The sequence below is a fragment of the Hyla sarda genome, chromosome 4 (genome assembly GCF_029499605.1).
Source record: "Hyla sarda isolate aHylSar1 chromosome 4, aHylSar1.hap1, whole genome shotgun sequence".
Lineage (NCBI taxonomy): Eukaryota > Metazoa > Chordata > Amphibia > Anura > Hylidae > Hyla > Hyla sarda.
In genome coordinates, this window is record NC_079192.1 from 339,113,443 (window position 1) to 339,133,549 (window position 20,107).

At 38.8% G+C, this 20,107-nt stretch overlaps 1 protein-coding gene across 2 annotated transcripts in view; it reads right to left on the reverse strand.

Annotated features, from left to right (window-relative positions):
- SLIT3 (slit guidance ligand 3) overlaps positions 1–20,107 on the reverse strand; it is a 574,817-nt gene that overhangs the window by 77,853 nt on the left and 476,857 nt on the right. For both annotated transcript variants that reach the window (XM_056516502.1, XM_056516503.1), the window contains 4 exons: positions 18,005–18,148; positions 14,674–14,817; positions 11,189–11,352; positions 5,038–5,170 (listed from right to left, as the gene is read on the reverse strand). In XM_056516502.1, coding sequence (XP_056372477.1) covers positions 5,038–5,170; positions 11,189–11,352; positions 14,674–14,817; positions 18,005–18,148 — 585 coding nt within the window. The remainder of the gene's footprint in view (positions 1–5,037; positions 5,171–11,188; positions 11,353–14,673; positions 14,818–18,004; positions 18,149–20,107) is intronic.

The window sequence follows — 20,107 nt, forward strand, 5'->3', positions numbered from 1 at the left end:
GACTTCAGTCTAAAAATGCTGCTGTGACTCGAGTAATTGGTCCTCAGGATGTGTCCCACTGGCTGCTCCCCACCCAGCCCGCTTGAGTGACACATCTCTACCTACACAATGCTAGGGAGAGATGCGTGACTCAAGCCAGGAGAATGAGAGCAGCTGTCAGGACTCAACCCGAGGACCAGTTACCAGTGTCTGCAGCATTTTTAAGGTATAGTTGCTCTGAAAAGCCCAAGCGTATCAGAGTAACTCATAGTGTCCCGGAATCACAATGCACCAGTTTTATGCTGTCTTGGGTTTGGGCAGCATAAGGCTAGGTTTTCACATTATTTTTTTCCCTATGTTTTTTGAAAAACTGCTACTGCAGTTTTTGAGCCAAAGTCTGAAGTGGAATTAGTAGCAGGGAGAAGTATATTTCCAATTCCTCTTGAATCCACTTCTGGTTTTGTCTAAAAAACTGCAGTGGAAGTTTTCCCAAAAAATTGCAGAAAAAAAACCTCTGCCCAAAACTGGTGACAGGTTCCCTTTAAGCACCCCTTCTCTTATCGAAGTGACAGTCACATATAATAAACATATACAAATGACATGAAACAAATTAAATGAATGCATGTTGATATCATATTAAGTAATAATTTCCTCATTGTTAGTTTTCTCACACATTTCCATCTTTTATTGCTGCTTTCTCATTCATATATCAGGCTCCATCAGAAAATGCTCATATAAGTGTGATCAGACTCTGGGCACGCACATAGCGTGAGGGTCACACCAACTAACCAACTGTTAACAACACCTATGGGCAGAAGAATTTACCATCTGGTATACAATATGCTTTTTTTTATTAATTAAAACGTACCCACCAGATCCAACAAAAAATTTTTTTTTTAGTATATCACTCAGTACCTAATCCTGACCATGTACATCAAATTTTTTATTTTTATTATTACACTTTTAATTTAGCTCACTAGTCTGAATTCCTCTCAAAGGGAGGGGAGTGGCCTTACTGTGCAGGTCTCCGCCCCCTCCCTCGGTATGCTGTCTGCTCACATCTCCCCTAGCATTAGCAAAACTACAACTCCCAGCTTGTCCTCACTGACAGTAATGGGGCACAAGCTGACAGTGGGAGGATTTTTCCTCTAGCTGTAAGTCCTGCACTCACAGCTGTCAATCAAGGAAGTGTGTCCATGACATAGGTGATGACGCATGGACACAGCAGGACTAGTATGTGTCCAAGGAGGCAGGGGGGGCAGTTGTTTGACTGGCTTTTTCAGTCGGAAATACTGAAAATCGGTTTTGCATGCTTTACAACATATCAAAAGTTTTTGTATCTGACAGTGCCCATTTAATTTTACTTTCTATTTACTTCTTTTAAAAGAGATTTGTCCCACAAATAAACAATGATTTAGACAGGTAGATCACTACAATGTGGACATTTTTTATTTGGAATTATAAAAAAAAAAAAAAAAAAGCTTTGTCTAGACATCACTGGTACAATCCTGTTATGGTGCCCCTGATGTTGTTTTGATTCGCTCTCATAATGTCCACCTAATGTGTCCAGTTCTGTTGGTTACATATGCCCAGTGTCTCAGTCCCACCCATGAGGATCTCCTCATACACTGCCGGCAAAGTGAATCCTGCTATTGTGCCCGCCAGCCAATAAGAATCGGCAAACTAGCAGTGGCTTATGTGACATATTGAAAAGAGTCAATAAAGAGCAGGGGATCAATATCTAGAAACAAGAACTTCTTAAAAATTATTCCATTTATGTTTTGTCAGATCTAAGCATAAGTTCACACGGAGGAAATTCATCAAAAAATGTTCTTGCTAATTAACCTGAGTGGATCTATCTAATTCAAATTTATTTATTCTTCACAGAATTTTCTGCTAAAATTAAGGGTCGGAAATAAAAAGTCCCATTATTCCCTCGCAGATTCCGCCAAAAGAATGAACATGTTTATTATTTGGGCAGAACTCATATCCATGGCAGAAATTCTGTAAAGAAAATTCCACCGTGTTAACTGAGCAGCAGCCTCCCATTTAAGCAGTGCAGAATCAGCTCTGAATTTTTATTATTATTTTTAATCATTATTATTTTTAATGATAATTATAATAAAAATAATAACAATAATAATAATAATAACAGCAATAATAAATATTTAAATATAGCAAAGAGTACCAAAATGCAATTCTAATAGTTTTTTTCTCCTAAGAAAAATGTTGTTTAGATAAAATTAGAAAATCTAAGTATTTGCCCTTGTATACTGTACCTAATTGAATTTGAGGAAACAGCTCAACATGTTAAATCTGATCTTGCTCCAGTCTTAAAGTATCCATAACACATTTCTATTCTCCCATCCATTATTATTTTCTAACATGAAAATAAAAATGTAGAGTGAACCAAAATCTAATTAAACCTGCAAGATTATTCCTATTTGCTTATTCAAGAAAATGTAAGATACTGATCTAACTGAATGGCTTCAAACAAGAGAACCTCTGGGTAGCATTAGTGGAGAATCCCATGGGACGAGGAAGCAAGAAGGTAAACTTTATATTCATATATTCACTGAGGTGAAGACTCTGCAGGAAATTGGAAAATCTATTTTGCTGATGTTAGAACGCATGTGATCTTAATTTCCCTATGTGCACAGAATGGCACCAGATCTACTACAGGTTTTAGCAACTCTTTTTACTGGGGAAAAGTCCTGCCCTGACTCCTGACCATTTCCTGATAACATTGGTGTTTCCCCGAAAATAAACCCTACCCCGAAAGTAAGCCCTAGCAGTATTTTCAGGGTGGGCTGTAATATAAGCCCTACCCCGAAAATAGGACCTAGTCCAGGGGTAATCAACTGGCGGACCACGGTCCAGATCCGGACTGTGGCCGCCAGTAATGCCCGCCGGCCACCCCCTCACCCCCCGCCCACCTTTGGCTGGTCCAATATCTCAGTGTTTTCCAACCAGGGTGCCTCCAGCTGTGGCCAAACTACAACTCCCAGCATGCCCGGACAGCCTTTGGCTGTCCGGGCATGTTGGGAGTTGTAGTTTGGCCACAGCCGGAGGCACCCTGGTTGGGAAACACTGTCATATCTAACGATCTATCCTACACCTTCATACCGTACGGAAGCTGCAGCGGGACCTCCTTCTGTTGCTTAGCAGCCGGGGGCAGGGACGCTGTCACTTTAAAACATCGGCGCGTATGCAAACAATATTACAGAAGCTGTGACTATGTGTCTATAGGGTTTTCCAGTAACATTTTAAACAGATAGAACAGTAGAATGACTGATGCCTATGATTACTTGTAATATGGTGAATATATATATATATATATATATATATATATATATACACACAAACAAAATAAATATTGAGCACACAGTAAATGTAGTAGCAGTTCCTTCCTTCATAGCTATTTGCTGGTTTTAGGATCACTTAAAAAAACCTTATAATGCCACACATCATACATTCTCTTTAGAACACCATAACTGATAATACAATAGTATGACAAAAAAAAAACTATATCCAGAGAAATAAACCCCACATTCAAGCTGTGTTTCCCTTTACAATAAAGAATATTCAGAGCTAAATTGACCCGTATAAACAAGTTCCACAAAGTGAGTGTTTTCCAGCCTGCTATCTGTTAGTGCTGGAGATTTCCCATTAAGGGAAATTGCATCTGACGTATGATTACTGTCTGCAATTTATGTAATGATCTGTTCCACATAATACTCTATTATTACAACACACAATGTTTTCCGATCTCAAAAAATGCTACATAAAAAAAAAAAAAAACTGGTAACATAATTCTTCTTATAAAATATAAATGTGTCTTCCATTATTATATTTTCCATACATTTAAATATAGATTTTAGAATACCTACAGGAAAGCTTTCAGCATATGCATTAACATAGCCACAGAACCCCATGTAATCTAAGAAGACCAAACGAGTGTCCTTTTGACCTACATTGGGGTAATATATATATATATATATATATATTAGGTATACACTTATTTATTTCTATGCAATCCAGAAGAACAACATAGTATCCTTTTTTTTTTTTTACCATGGAAGGCAATGGGCCATGCATGTCCCTGTATGTCCATTTATTAAGGGTATCAATCAGCATCAGGAAATCCTTCTGACATATACCTTATGATGATCTTCTATATTACAACTGGCCGCACTGCTGACAGATACTGATGATAACATCTCCGGAATGGTGAGATTTTGTCAGATTTCTGTTGTCATGGTGAGTTTGTGGTGCACTATATAAGTCAATGTACACATACACACACAGACATATCTGCTAGGTAAGCTGCTATATTTAAAACCATATAAAGTCACTATGAGAACCCTGTACCTGAAAGAAAACAGGAGGGAACATATTGCCACCACCACATGGCAGTAGTGCGGCCCTTGGGCACTGGGCTTGTTGATTTAGGTGTTCATATCTGAGCACAGAAAGAAGATTTACAATGCAATGTATACTAAAGGCCTTCTTACACAAAGGTGGTTTCATTTTCAATATTTTATTCTCCGATATTCTCCCCATTGTAGGCAATACCTGAAATGACTTAAAGGGGTACTCCGGGGAACTAAACCCATATCCCATCATTTCCTTCTCCCCAACCTATTTATCTGTCTATATATCATTCATTACCTATATAGAGCAGTTTTCCTGTTTCAGCTGCCACTTACATGCAGGGAGTGGTAGAAAAAGGTCATCCTTTCATCCTCTCTGTCTTGAAAAGGTGGGGCTAGTATCAGTGCTCCAAGACAAGCCCACGTGACCTATGTCCTGTCTGGCCACACAGTGTCCGGCTGACCTAAATTCTAGTTATTGGAAGCTTCCCAATAGGATATGATCGTGTTTTTGTACCTACCCCACTAACAGCATGCTTTCCTTTTTGTAGGACAGCTATGCGCATTTATTTATGAACGCAGAAAAAAGTATAATAAAAATAAAATTTTTATACTGTATGATCCACTCGGAGTTTTTCATCTGGTTCCTTAAAAAAATGATGTTAATACTTAGTGCTATACTTACAGCTCAGTTACATCTTTGGGGATGTTTTTAGGGAGGACTCTCAATCCTTTGTTGCCGCAACGTACCACAGAGTCCACACAAGTGCACTGTTCTGGACAGAGTATTGTAGGAAGACAGCTGCTTTCCTCATTGCCTAGTAGCAAATGTAAAGATAATTATTTATTTAATATTCATGTATATGAAGCTTATGCATTCCACAGCACTGTACAGACATAATCACATCAGAGGGGCTCACAGTCTAACTTCAGTATGTTCTTTATGTAGTGTTTGAACAATCTCATGGAGTCAAGGGGACAATAGAGAAAACTCCATGTAGATGTTGCCCTGTTTGGATATGAAGCCAGCGCTGCTATTCAACAGAGCTTACCGCTGAGCCACCATGCAGCCTTATACGTTTAGTATTTGTATCATGTTTGTTGTTTTATATTGAATGCTAGATAAAAAAAAGGGTACAGAGAATTTCTCATAGCTTGCGTACTGCTATCCCTATTGCTTTTGTTACCTAATGAATACTAAAATAGAAAACTAAATGAATGAGGTGATGAATGGGAAATGTAAGGCTCAATGAACTGCCCTTATAACTTTTGCTGTTTGAAATAAAACATCCAGTGTAAGATCTTTGCCTCCTAATAGCAAAACAGTTTTTGAAACCATATAACACAGTATGAAATATTCTGTGTTCTTACAAAGCGATGAGTGCCATCATTTATTGGACATTTGTTTTAATCCATTGACCTCCACTGGAAGGATATTGTCTGATGCTTGTGAGTGAGCATGTTAACAAGTTGTTTAAAGGGGTACTCCACCCCTAGACATCTTATCCCCTATCCAAAGGATAGGGGATACGATGTCTGATCGCGGGGGTCTCGCTGCTTGGACCCCCACAATCTCAGTGCAGCACCCAGCAGCTGTGATGTCACGGCCAGGCCCCTCGCCACACCCCCTAAATGCAAGCCTATGCCAGGGGGCGTGGCACCCGCCATGCCCCCTCCCATAGACTTGCATTGAGGGGGCGTGGTGTGACGGCACAAGGAGAGTGTCCAATCATCGCCTACCTTTATGATCTGGCCCTAACCCTTTCGTTGACAAGATTTTTGGACATTTTGTATTTCTGATACAGGACAATTGTTCACACTCTTGACACATACAATTAAAACCAAGAATGACAAAATAAAAAACTGGATGCTCTCTGGGATAGTAAACTATGCCCACCAATATAAGGCTATGTTCACACAGCAGATTTTTATTTTCAGGACTGTTTGCCTGTATATTTCTGGTAGACATTCCAGAGACAGCAGACTCCGGCAGAATATGCTGGCACAAGGACCACTCGGAAAAGTGCTTGCTACAGAGATGACAATGCACTTTGGTGCGGATTCCATGGAAAGAACTGGGCATATCAATTCTGGGTACCAAAGAAAAATTTTGGTTTTATCTATAGAGCTTTGCTGCCAAATTTCAAAAGCAATACAACGAATACACATAAAACTCTTGATATTTCCTTTTATTATTGTAGTATGATATAAAAAAGGGACAACTTGTTTTGATGTTACCACTTGCAACTTCCCAAGGTCTAGTAATTGACATTGCTGAACAGTCTTCCTTCAGGGGGCTTGTTCTGTGCACCAAAAAGAGCACCAAGCAAGCTCCCTGAAGTAATATAATTCAGCAACATACGTTGGTTACTGGACCTGAGCTCTATGGAGACGGCGCTTTTCCGATCGGTCCTATCGCTTTTGTAGAACATTTGTAGAACATCCGCTCGGAAAACACTGCTAAATATTCTCCTGAATTTTTGCTGTCTGAACAAGGCCTTATAGCTTAAATTTGTGAGTGAAAATATATTTACTGACATAGAAGTGGTCAGTGCATTTAAGGACAAAGATTGGGTATGGCGGACAGGATACTTTATTTGTTTGTGTGTGGTGGAATTGTTTGGAGTAACTCATCTGACACTGCTATCTGGATACTGGTAAATGTTCAGGTTGTAGAGTTAGGCACATAGCACTTAATAATAGAGCTATTGTGAGTGTGAGCTTTTTTCTCATTTCCTCTAGCAGGAGTCTTGCCGTTTCTCTTTTTATACAAGCGTGGTGATGAGCATGTGTGTCATGTGAGGACTACCATCCAATCTTTAGATGCTTTAGTTTTAATATGTATATATTCAACAACATGACAGTGGCACAAAAATCCAAATAAAAGGGTGAAGAGCTTATCCAGCACACACTACACATGTTCCTGCTGTGAAGACACATTGAAAAAATTATAGTGTTAAATGTTGAAAAGATTCCTTAGATACATATCATATGTTTCCTAGTGGTAGAATTCAGATTTCTGTAAAATGATCTTACGGATTTTGTTTTTTTTTCTAGTCAATTTTCCTAATTTTAAGGTCACCTCTGCTATGCTTAGGATTGACTACTCTTGTTCCGATGGGCTCTGTCAAAGAATTTCAGTTTCCCACTTGCAGAACCTTTTGTTAGTTTCATGTTCTGAACACATGGCAGCAATTTGTTTTGTGTCAAAGGACAGAAGGATCTAGGAAGTACAGGTAGCACTATATGTGCTCTTTTTCTATTGACATGAGCAACAGTGATGATGAAAATGGTATCATGGAAACTTCCAAGAATCCCTGTTCTGCATATGTTCACTTGCCAAGAGGGCTACTGAACAGACACAAATGGATGTTTTCAATTCAAACCTTCAATTCTAGATCAACAATATATATTTTAAAATGTTTTATATCTTCATATACTAATATCTTTTTTGTTCGTTTGTTTGTCTTAAATTAGGATTTTCATTGAAGTCTACAGTGTGTTTGTAACTATAGTTTGTGGAAACCTGTGGAAAACAGAAAAACTAGCCTCTGTCTCATGGGAGATTTTGCCTTCCTCTGGATCAACACTGCATGGTAATGGGCTGAAATGAATAGGTAGAACTGTTTTTTCAACCTTATAAACTATGTCAATGGTCATCAATATTTACGCTCAGCCCGGTGAAACGAAAACCTATACTCACCCTACGCCCTTCATTGTTCCTGCTGTGCAGCACTTCCTGGTCTGGTTGTCGGCACAAGGAATTGCCTATTCAGCCAATCACTGGTCCCACTTCAGCCAGTATTGGGCTCATTAAGCAATTTCTTATGCTGACACCAGGAAATGCTGCACAGCAAGGCTCCATTAGAATAGTGGATGAGCAAAGTGCCTATAGGATTTAAATGGTCCTTCTGCCCCTCTGTTCACACTGAGGAATTTCCACAGAAATAGTCACACCGCTGAATTGTATCCACTCACAAAAGCCTATTAAAAGTCAATGGGACTTTATTTTTCCTGACGAAATGAGTTTAGAGCCGAATTGTTGCAAAATTTAGGCAAAATTGACACAGAGTTTTAAAGCAGATCAAACCCCAAAATGCCTGAACTTCCTCCACAACATTTCCTGATCTGTCTCATGATTTCTTTTTTAATTCTGTGTCCAATTCCATGCCAAGCAGAAGATGGCAGATTTGCGGAATTTCCTGTCTGAAATGATTCCCTGTCAATTCCTTAGTTCAAACATACTCTAAAGCAGAAGTCCGCTAATAAAGAATGTAGACCACACTTTCATGTCTTCTGGATATATATCTACTGAAGCACATTTTATATATGTTAACGTAGATGTACATTATCATTTATAGGCTTCATCAGAGGTGTGGAATGAGAAAAAAATGTAGAAGAGGTAAATTTTTTAACTAGAAAAAAAATCTAATCTCATTGAGAATATTTCACTTTACAAATACAGCAAAATTAAGCATTTTCTTTAAAATTGTAGGAAAAGCTATAACATTGTATGGAATATACAATTCCAATCAATGTACAAAAGCTGTACATTGTAGAAAAATAGTTTTATTGTCTCAGATAAAAATGTAACAAAATGCTAAATATATGTTTAGCATTTATCGGAAAACAAAAATAAGAAGGATTTGATGTTTTCGTTGCTATTGGAAAACAGTCCCACATTTAAAGGGGTTATCCAGGAAAAAAACTTTTTTATATATCAACTGGCTCCAGAAAGTTAAACAGATTTGTAAATGACTTCTATTAAAAAATCTTAATCCTTTCAGTCTTTATGAGCTGCTGAAGTTAAGTTGTTCTTTTTTTGTCTAAATGCTCTCTGATGACATGTGTCTCAGGAACTGTACAGAGTAGAAGCAAATCCCCATATCAAACCTCTTCTAATCTGTGCAGTTCCCGATACAAGCAGAGATGTCAGCAGAGAGCACTGTTGCCAGACAGAAAAGAACAACTCCACTTCAGCAGCTGATAATTATTGGAAGGATTAAGATTTTTTAATAGAAGCAATCTGTTTTACTTTCTGGAGACAGTTGATATAAAATTAAAAAAAATAAAAAAAGTTTTTTTCCAGGAATACCCCTTTAACCCCTTAACGACCACGGGCGTAAATGTACGTCCTGGTTTGGCAGGACTTCCCGCACCAGGATGTACATTTACGTCCTGTGTATGACCGCGAGCATCGGAAGGGTGCTCGCGTCATACACGGCAGGTTCCGGCTGCTAGCAGCAGCCGGGGACCCGCCTGTAATGGCCGACATCCGCGATCGCACGGATGTCCGCCATTAACCCCTCCGATGCCGTGATCAATACAGATCACGGCATCTGCGGCATTGCGGCACTTTGATTGGATGATCGGAGCTGCCGCGGGGATCCGATCATCCAGCATGACAGTCGGAGGTCCCCTTACCTAGCTCCGGCCGTCTCCCGGGGTCTTTTGCTCTGGTCTGCGATCGAGCAGACCAGAGCAGAAGATCACCGATAATACTGAGCAGTGCTATGTCCTATGCATAGCACTGCACAGTATTAGCAATCAAAGGAAAAAAAGTGTAAAAAAAAAAAAAGTTGAAAAATGCAAAAATAAAAAGTAAAAAAAAAGTGAAAAATCTCCTCCCCCAATAAAAATGAAAATTGTCCGTTTTTACCATTTTACCCCCAAAAAGCGTAAAATTTATTTTTTAATAAACATATTTGGTATCGCCACGTGTGAAAATGTCCGAATTATCAAAATATAATGTTAATTATCCCGTGCGGTGAATGGCGTAAACGTAAAAAATTAAAAAAGTCCAAAAATGCTGCTTTTTTGTCACATTTTATTAAAAAAACTAATTAATTAAAAATGATCTAAAAGTTTTATATCAGCAAATGTGGTATCTTAAGAAAGTACAGATGATGGCACAAAAAATGAGCCCTCATACTGCCCAATATACGGAAAAATGAAAAACTTATAGGTGGTCAAAATAGGGCGATTTTAGATTACTGATTTTGTACAAAAAGTTTTAGATTTTTTTTAAGCGGTACAAAAATATAAAAGTATCTAGCCATGGGAATCATTTTAATCGTACTGACCCACAGAATAAAGAACACATGTCATTTTTACCATAAAGTGTACAGTGTGAAAAGAAAACCCTCCAAAATGTGCAAAATTTTGGTTTTCATTTAAATTTCCTCCCTAAAAATTTTTTTTTCGGTTCGCCGTACATTGTATGGTAAAATGAGAGGTTTAATTACAAAGTACAATTGGTGACGCAAAAAACAAGCCCTTATATGGGTCTGTAGATGGAAATATAAAGGAGTTATGGATTTTAGAAGGCGAGGAGGAAAAAACGAAAACGTTAAAAAAAAAAAAATGGCCATGTCCTTAAGGTGAAAATGGGCTTGGTCATTAAGGGGTTAATTAGAGTGTGGTTTGACTGAGAATAGCTCTATTTCCAGTACACTGTCAATAAGTGAAGGCAAACCACATGCATGTAACATAGTGTGACCAATGTGTTCAGTTCCTATAAAACCTAAAAATGCCCTGATAATACCTCATGTTCTTGGAAACGGTTGTCAGTAGCCACCAAACATAAACAAGCTGCAGCTCCAAGAAGAAAAGACCTGACTAAGACATAGTGTTTGTGCCAGACAAATAAGAACATCAGTGTTTTCTTCTGCAGGTCACAAATTCAATTTTCAACGCTACTGTGTGGTTACAGCATTCCTCTAAAAATACAGGTTATTTATGATGGATGGTTGTATAGGATATGCTGCACAGCTTTGCCCTCATCTCTTCTATACCGTACATGCCTATACTTAATGTTTATTTGTGATTTATCTTACCATCGCATGTGAAGTCCTGGATGGCCACATCCTGAATGGGAATCTCCTTTAAGAAATATGGCTTTTGACAACGAGGATTTCCACTCACCACTCTCTTCTTTCTAAGCCACTTTCCAAGCCATGCCAGGTGACAATTACAATTGAAAGGATTGGACAGTAGGTTACTGAAGTAAGGAAATTACAGAAATATTATAGAAAAGTACCGTTCTGTTCAAAGGCTTGTGGTATAATCAGTAAGATTTACAATGTTTAGAGACCATTAATGTTCTATGGATTAAAGACTAACTCCAGCAAAAATCCAAAGTTTCCTTAGTAATTATTCATTACACCACCATAGAAGGGATTCTCTATTGTAAGAGCAGCAAGACTATGAGACTATGTCCTGCTCTTTCTATTCTTAGAAGTCCAGTGGACAAAGCAACTCAATAATAGAATCACTTGCTGGACTCCTAAACATGGAATGATCAGAGATTTCAATCAGTATATGACAAGTTATACTAAATCTTGGCTCACAAAGATATATGTATATATATATATATATATATATATATATATATATATATATATATGAGAAAAAAAAAACGCAGCACACAAAAAGAGTGTCTCAAGTGCTTAGCAAGGTATAAAAAATGCAACATTTCGGTAGTCTCCATTTTCAGGCATAGTGGTGGTGGTGTGAGTCTACCGAAACGTTGCATTTTTTATACCTTGCTAAGATGGAATAAATTGCACTTTTTTTGCACTTGAGACACTTTTTTTGTGTGCTGCGTTTTTTTCTCTTTTGTATTGAAGTTGGAGTCCCTAACCAAACCTCCAATGACTGCGTGCACCGACATATTCTTTGCTAATTCTGGGTGCTGCTGCTTCTTTTGACTTTGATATATATATATATATATATATATATATATCTACGCAGCTCCTGCTGCTCTAAAACATGATGACAAGAGACTAGATGGCATTTTCATGGTGACAGGTTTCCTTTAATCAGCAACCTTAACACTATCATAGCAAATGATTGACACCATTTAATTTCTCCTTCCATGTGGCGCATCATCCTTTTTACTAATGCATTGCTAGTCCCCCAACTGATATTGGCCACCAACATTACAGGACACCAGAAAATGACTATTCGGCACCAGAAGATGACTATTCGTGACCAGTGTTGGAGCATGGACTTCACTGTCTAACAGTAGTGAGCTGGTAGACAAAAGAAGTAGCTTCTCAGCCTCATTTTACTAAGAGTTTCAGGTTTTTACTAGTGTGAAAAGTTATTTCAGACTTGCAGGATTCCTCTCTATTTACTATTGGGAAAAGTCTGGAACATTTTCTGACCAGCTTTTTCTACGTCGATTTTTCTAGCCATTTATCCACAGGATTTTCTGTGATTTCAATAGTAAATCAGTCGGGTAGCGAAACCACGCCCCTTTATGGGTCAACCACGCCCCATTTGCGGCAGACCACGCCCATTTTTCGGATTTTCACAGTGCAATGTCGGGTTTGTCAGATTTTCCAGGCGCACACTGGCGCAGACAGGTCTCAGACACTCCGTGCCAAAATAACCCGACAAAAACTGGTCGGTTTCAGCTTAGTAAATGAGGCCCTATTTGTTCAATGTTCACATCTATACAATAAGGGATCACACGAGCTACATCTGCCACTATTTTTGCTGTTGACATTTCATAACCAAATGAGGACTTCAGATTTTGTTTACATACTACTTGCCTGTGCAGGTAACCATATAAAAGGACATATTTACTATAGGCACTTTACATTATTGGTATCATTTTCTGCACTGTCCAATCATACCAGGCATGTGTCCTACACTTATAAATACATACAATTGTTTGTAATAATTTACCATTCACTATCATCAGCGTTCTGCTTCTCTGAGCAGTATTTGTCACAGGCTAGTCTCATCACATTGAGATACTTTAACTTGACCTTATTTTTGTATATTTCAAAGCAATTGTCATGGAAACTGCATGTTAGGAGACATTTCATTTTGTGGTCAACAGCATCTAAAGTCACAAGATACACAGAATCCACCAGTGAAACATTTCAATGCTGGAAATACCTTGTGCAGAGAGTAGGTAAAATACAGCTTCAAAGGTCACTTCGATTATCAATTGGAACAAATGTAAGCCGTATTTATGGCGACAGACATCTGACAGAAAGGTCAAGGAGCCTCTTGAAGACTATTAGGATACATATGGCTGCACTATTATCTGATATCTTGTGGGATTTTTAGTATGGTTCATCTTTAGCCTCTATCCAGAAAACTAGTTAAGGATTTGCTTACCCTCCATACATTTTTAACAATTATTTTAAAATATAAAACTATTAAATTATCAATTATCAATATGAAATTGGTAAAGTTTTGACTCTCCTCACCCCCGTGTCTAACTGATTCAATAGGTTGAGATGAGTTATGCAGCCTCTTTATTGTTTGGCCGACTGTCTAAAGTGTATGGCGGCCTCCTGCCTGTCCACCAACAGATGATGGGTTGGCCGTGTAGGATTATCCCTCACCATAGAGAAAACATGGACATTTGACAGGTCAGGATAAATAAATGTTGTCAACAGTTATTAAAAGTGTATTAATGTATTTATACCTTTAGTTACATTCAGTAGTGGGATGAAGGTGCAAGAGAGAGGCAGGTAGACTTGTGGCAATTTGAAGGTGGGTAGAGTGATAAGGGTCAGAAAGGTTAGCCCTGATGTGGCACACCCCAACGAGTTTGCCCCTTTGGGGGGATGTCAGTTCATTGATATCCCCTCTGCAGCATGACATGGCCACTGGGGGGGGGGGTCTGCTCCAGTAAGGAGGAGTGCAAGGAAGGCCAGACATGTGCTGGTAGTAGGGGGGCTTGATTATTAGGGGGACAAACAATTTGTCACAAATACTGGGGACATTAAACAGTGTATTGTCACAAATACTGGGGACATTAAACAGTGTATTGTCACAAATACTGGGGACATTAAATAGTGTATTGTCTTCCTGGCGCTCGAGTTTGGTACATCGCAGATTGGGCTGACATTACTGGGAGAGGCTGGGCTAGACCCAGCGGTCATGGTGCACACTGGCACCAATAACAAAGTAAGAGGTAGATGGATTGCCTTTGGAAATTATTCTATGGACTTAGGCGGCGTACCACGTGCCACAAATTGGTCAGCTATTAACATTAATTTTAATCTACAGTATGAATAGAAGAGTAAAAACAATATAAACAAATGACCTACAAGTGATGTCCAAAATGATTTTCACTATCTTCAGTGAATCTTCAGTGAAACAGACCCTATCTTTATTCTATAACCACAGATCATTATGCACAGTAATAATACACAAAAGTGCTGACACTGACATGGGCTCAACCAGCATGGAAAAACACACATATTATTTACCCGCACTCATAGTTGTAAAACTAGTGTCTTAAGAGATGCTTTATATTACTTTTGAAAAATAAGTATTAACTTCAAGAACTTACATAGTGGACAATGAAACCAAAGTGTTAAAAGCTCCTGGTGTGATGGTTGTAATGCGATTATCGTAAAGTGAAAGGAGTCTCACGGAGCTCAGGCCAGTAAATGTATCATTATTAATGCAGGTCATCAAGTTGCTTCTTAGCATCCTATAAAAAAAGAAGAATAAGTTATGGAATGTATCACTCATCAGGAAATTATATTATTTGAAACATGTTTTAAACATTTTTGACAGTGTTTTATTTTGTTATAGGACAATTCACATTAGAAACCTTGAAACATTCCAGCTTTCACACTGTCAACTATGGCAGTCCCAATAGGTAGTAACTTCCTGATTTCGGTGGTTTATTTGTCATTTAAACAAATTAAAGCAGGATGATCAGAGTTGTATTATGATTCCAGGAAGGCCAGTTAATAACAGCTTTATTGTACTTCTGGAGGCCTATTTATTTATGTACAGTCGTGGCCATAAGTTTTGGGACTGACACATATTTTGGTTTTCACAAGGTTTGCTGCTTTAGTAATTTTAGATCTTTTAGTCAGATGTTTCTGTTGTATACTTAAGTACAATTATAAGTGTTTCATAAGTTTAATTATTGACAATGACATCAAGTTTATACAAAAATGTTACATTTAATAATAAAAATTAATAAAAGCTCAAACAGTGTTAGGCATGTCTGCAGCTTTCCATGTCTGCAGCTTTAAGCATGCTATATAGCAGACAGATTCCCTTTAAAGAATATATATCCTGCTATGCTGTCCATGTAGGAAATACAGAGTAAAAAAAAAAAAGAACATTAAAAAAAGGTAAGCACACTACTTTTCTTCGACAGAAATGCTTCTATATACTTAAGGTATTCTCTTTAATCACATATAAGAGTCAATTAATAAAAAAGTTGTTGGCCAGAACCACCAATTGGGTAGTACAGGTGGTGATGATGTCAGGGCCTCAGCAGTCACTGCACACGAGCTACAAGGTTTCATGATAAAATTATGGGTCCATTTCCCAACATAGTGCCCTTTATTTTACATAAATTACTATTCTGTTCCTCTTTCCTATATCATGTGGGCCTGGGGGGGGGGGGGGGGGGGGGATGTAAAGATCATGTTATTCCCCTTCAATCCAAAATCACTGTGCCTGATAGCAAGTATAATAACCATCCCCAAGAGGCTGGGAAATGTAGGCAATATGTACAATATGAATACAAAATGAAAGATACTTGACAACAGAGGGAATTCGGAGGCCCCTCCCATAGACTTGCATTGAGGGGGCAGATCGTGACATCACATGGGGGTGGAGTCATGACATCACGATACTCCGGCCCCGTGGTCGTCACACTCGGAGCTTTCAGCGCTGCGGAGAGCTCACAAAGGTGGGTGCGCATTGACAGATTGCGGGGGTCCCCAGAGGACCCCTACGATCATACATCTTATCCCTTATCCTTTGGAAGTTCTCCATTATAAGAAACTCTTTTAGATCTGTTAATGTTTATTTTACAGTTTGTCTTATAATATATTTATTATCTCGGCCACTTCCAGCCAACACTCTCCACATGTGTTTGTTCTGCATAATTATAGAAACAAAAGTCCTCCTGAGTACATCCATATGTTGTGTGTATGTTCCTCAAAACTTTTTCCAGAATCTTTTAACCCTTAAGGACCAAGACAATTCGGTCTGTACGCCCCTTAAAGACCAGGCCTGTTTATTCAAATTGGGGATGTCTGTCTTTATTAGAGAATAACTCTGGCAACGTTTTGCCAATCACGATAATTCTGACATTGTTTTTTGTCACAAGTTGTCCTTCATGTACATAGTAAAAGTAAGCTGATATCATTTGTAGTTTTTTTTTTTTTTACAAAGCAAAAAATCATGACATTTTTAAAATACATTTTTTTTTTGCAATTTTAACACTAATATGTTGCATATATTTATACTAACTGACCAAATAGTTTATGAAATGTATACTTTGAGATGTCTATTTTATTTTGAAAGCATTTCTTTTTTTTATTAATATTTTAAAGCCTAACAATTTTACTTGAAATTTTGAAAATTTAGAAAATTTGAAAAGTACATCTTTTCTTTTATGTACTATGCAAGGTTTGCAGAAATATTAAGGTGATAGAACATAGGAATCCCCTAAATGACCTCATTTTAAAAACTAGACCCCTCAAGGTATGCGCTAGGGGGTACAGTGAGTATTTTAACACCATAGTTAAAAAAAAAAAAAAAATAAAAATCTTGGAAAAACTGGTTTATTTTGTTGGTGGGAGGGGGAGTTGGGCGATTTCTGCAGTATAGTTGTCCGTTGTCTTTTCAAATAAGGGATGCCAATGTATACTATAGCAGTCTCATTCAAATGAATTGAGCTGCTACAGTATATGTCAGCATCACTTTTTTTGAAATGATGCTGACGGATACCTCTAACATACTGCTGAAAGGCAGTATGAATGGGATGCAGTGTAGGGTCACATAGAGCGCATCCGCAGCCTATTTCACACCACGATTGCCCCCGGTGGGAAATCCACCGCTATGAGTGGACACACAAAGCTACCCAGCCGTAGCAGGGAGCTCATTATTGTAACTGCTGTCGGGCATCCGCAGCATGTAATCTGCTGCGGATGTGCGCCGTGTGATCCTAAACATTATGCATTTTTAGTTTTAATTATATTTATTCATTAAATGTATTTTTATTTTTAATTTTTTACACTTATTGTTTTTACACTTTTTAGTTTTCACTTCTATTTATTTAATATTTTTTATACACTTTTTTTAATGCTTTGGAATACTTAGTATTGCAAAGCATTGTAGTTATATGCTGCCTGCCAGTTTTACACTGGCAGGATGCATATCAGGACGTGCCTCTGGCACTAACCGGGCCAGACCTGGGGGTCTTTGTATGACCCCTGGCTGTTCAGGTAACTAGCAGCACCCTGCGAACATTGCCAGGTGCTACCGGAGAGAGACTCCCTCTGTCGCTTCTGACCACGGCTGTAAGGGCTTAACTGCTGGGACCAATGTTTACTTTGGTCCCGGCAGTGGGCAGGGTCCCAAATGTGTGTTACAGCCTAGTCCCTGGCACGATCTTGTGGGTACACTGGGCAGTGCCCACGAGAACCATGGACGTGTATACTTGCCAGGTGCGGGATCGTGCATCCTCCCCTGGACGTGTATACATGTCCATGGTCGTTAACGTGTTAAATATGTTAAGGAAACTTTATACTTATATATTTATACTTTACTTATTGCATGAAGATTGTTTACAATAAACCTAACAAAAGTCTTCTTAGACACATGAACACTCCTGCAGCAGATCCTTTCATATTCTCTCTACTCACAGCGTCTTGAGGCCAAGTAGACCTTTAAACATTCGTCCTTGGACAGATTCCAGCTGATTTCCTGTCAGTATCAGCTCCTGCACACCAGCTCCACCATCAAAGGCACTTTCCCGTATATCTTTAATCTTATTATTGCTTAGGTTTCTAAAAAGAGAAATAAAATATGAAATTATCTGAAGAAGACAAAAACAACTAAACATGGGAGTTAGGTTACTTTTACACAGAATTTGCGGTGTACATTTGCCAAAAGCACCAGGAAAACTCCTGACACATATCAGCCACTTCCATGGGCTCCCATTGACATCACAGAGGCTGACGGTGTGTCACTTTTGGCCTCCATATGACAGATATATGTCAGTATACCTTTTATGCTGTATGGAACAGTGCAAAAAAAACTGTGCAAATCCTTACATACAATTGTACAGTATACGGATAGGAGCCAGTAGGTGCATAGTGGCATCTGTCAGAGGTATATGTCAGACACTGCAAAATTCCCTGCAAGATGTAACCCAGTCAATGCAGTATAAACAAACAAAATAGCTACACAAATAATAAAATGCAGAATGCTGGTTATTGTGCATCCCAACTGCCAAATTACAGCATCAAAAAAAGTATGAACTCCAAAGTGATACAAATAAAACACGAACTGCAACAATTACACCCTCACTCAGCTTTGTCAATAGAAAAATTTAAAAGTTGCTCTGTTTTTAAAGTGTTTTTTATTGTGCAAAAATATATACATATTTGATATTGGATTTGTTATTGTAATGGTACTAAGGTCCTGAATAAGGTGAATATATAAAAAAAAATGTAAATACATTATTTTGACTATTATATAGACTATTTTATAGTCTGCATTTAATTCTCAAAGTATATTTACATGCAGCCTTGGTATGTATCTCTAAAAAGGAGATTTAGTTTAAGCATCACTGTAAGGACTGTACTGTAGAGATGTTGAGAATTGTTCGCCGGCGAACAGTTCCCGGCGAACTTCACATATGTTCGCCCGGCAATGCGAACGTGAACATGCTAAGTTCGATTCGCCCCCTATACTTTAACATTGCGGAAAACTTTGACCCTGTGAGTCAGAGTCAGCAGACACATTACAGCCAATCAGCAGCAGTCCCTCCCTTCCAGACCCTCCTACCTCCTGCACGGACGCCATTTTACCTTCATAAGGCATGCTGCAGGCTTTGAAAGTGGAGGGACAGAGAAGCTGCTCCTGTTGTAATAGGGAAAGCGATAGCTAGGTTGCTGCTAGGTGGTGTATTCAGGGTCCACTTTACTCCTAAAGCACTAGTCTAACATCTGCTTTAAGGACAGCACCCAAAAAAAACCTTTTTAGGGCTCAAATATCAGTCCGTGTGTCTTGCAACAGCTGGAGGCACCCTGGTTGGGAGGGAACCGCTGGTTAAAAGGGGTACTCCGGTGTAAAACTTAATTTCCCTCAAGAAACTAACTACAGTATTAAAAGGGCTATAAGTTCAGTCTGTGTGTCTTGCAACTGCTGGAGGCACCCTGGTTGGGGACCTCTGCTTAAAAGGGGAACTCCGCTGGCAATCTTTTTTGCTCATTGTCACACTAGTGCAAATCACATTTGGTGTGACAGTTGTTCAAATAAAAAAAAAATACCTTTTTTGGCTGTGAAATAAAACCAGTGCTGCCTAAAGGGGGGCTCTAACTATGTGCTGCCTAATATGGGGGAATCTAAATATGTGCTGCCTAAAGGGGGCTCTATGTGTTGCCTAAAGGGAGGCTCTAACTATGTGCTGCCTAATATGGGGGAATCTAAAGATGTGCTGCCAAAAGGGGGCTCTATGTGCTGCCTAAAGGGAGGCTCTAACTATGTGCTGCCTAATATGGGGGAATCTATGTGCTGCCTAAAGGGGGGGCTCTATGTGCTGCCTAAAAGTGGGCTCTAACTATGTGCTGCCTAACATGGGGGAATCTATGTGCTGCCTAAAGGGGGGATCTAACTATGTGATGCCTAAAGGGGGATCTAACTATGTGCTGCCTAAAGGGGGCTCTTTGTGCTGCCTAAAGGGAGGCTCTACCTATGTGCTGCCTAAAGGGGGGCTCTTACTATTTGCTGTCTAATATGGG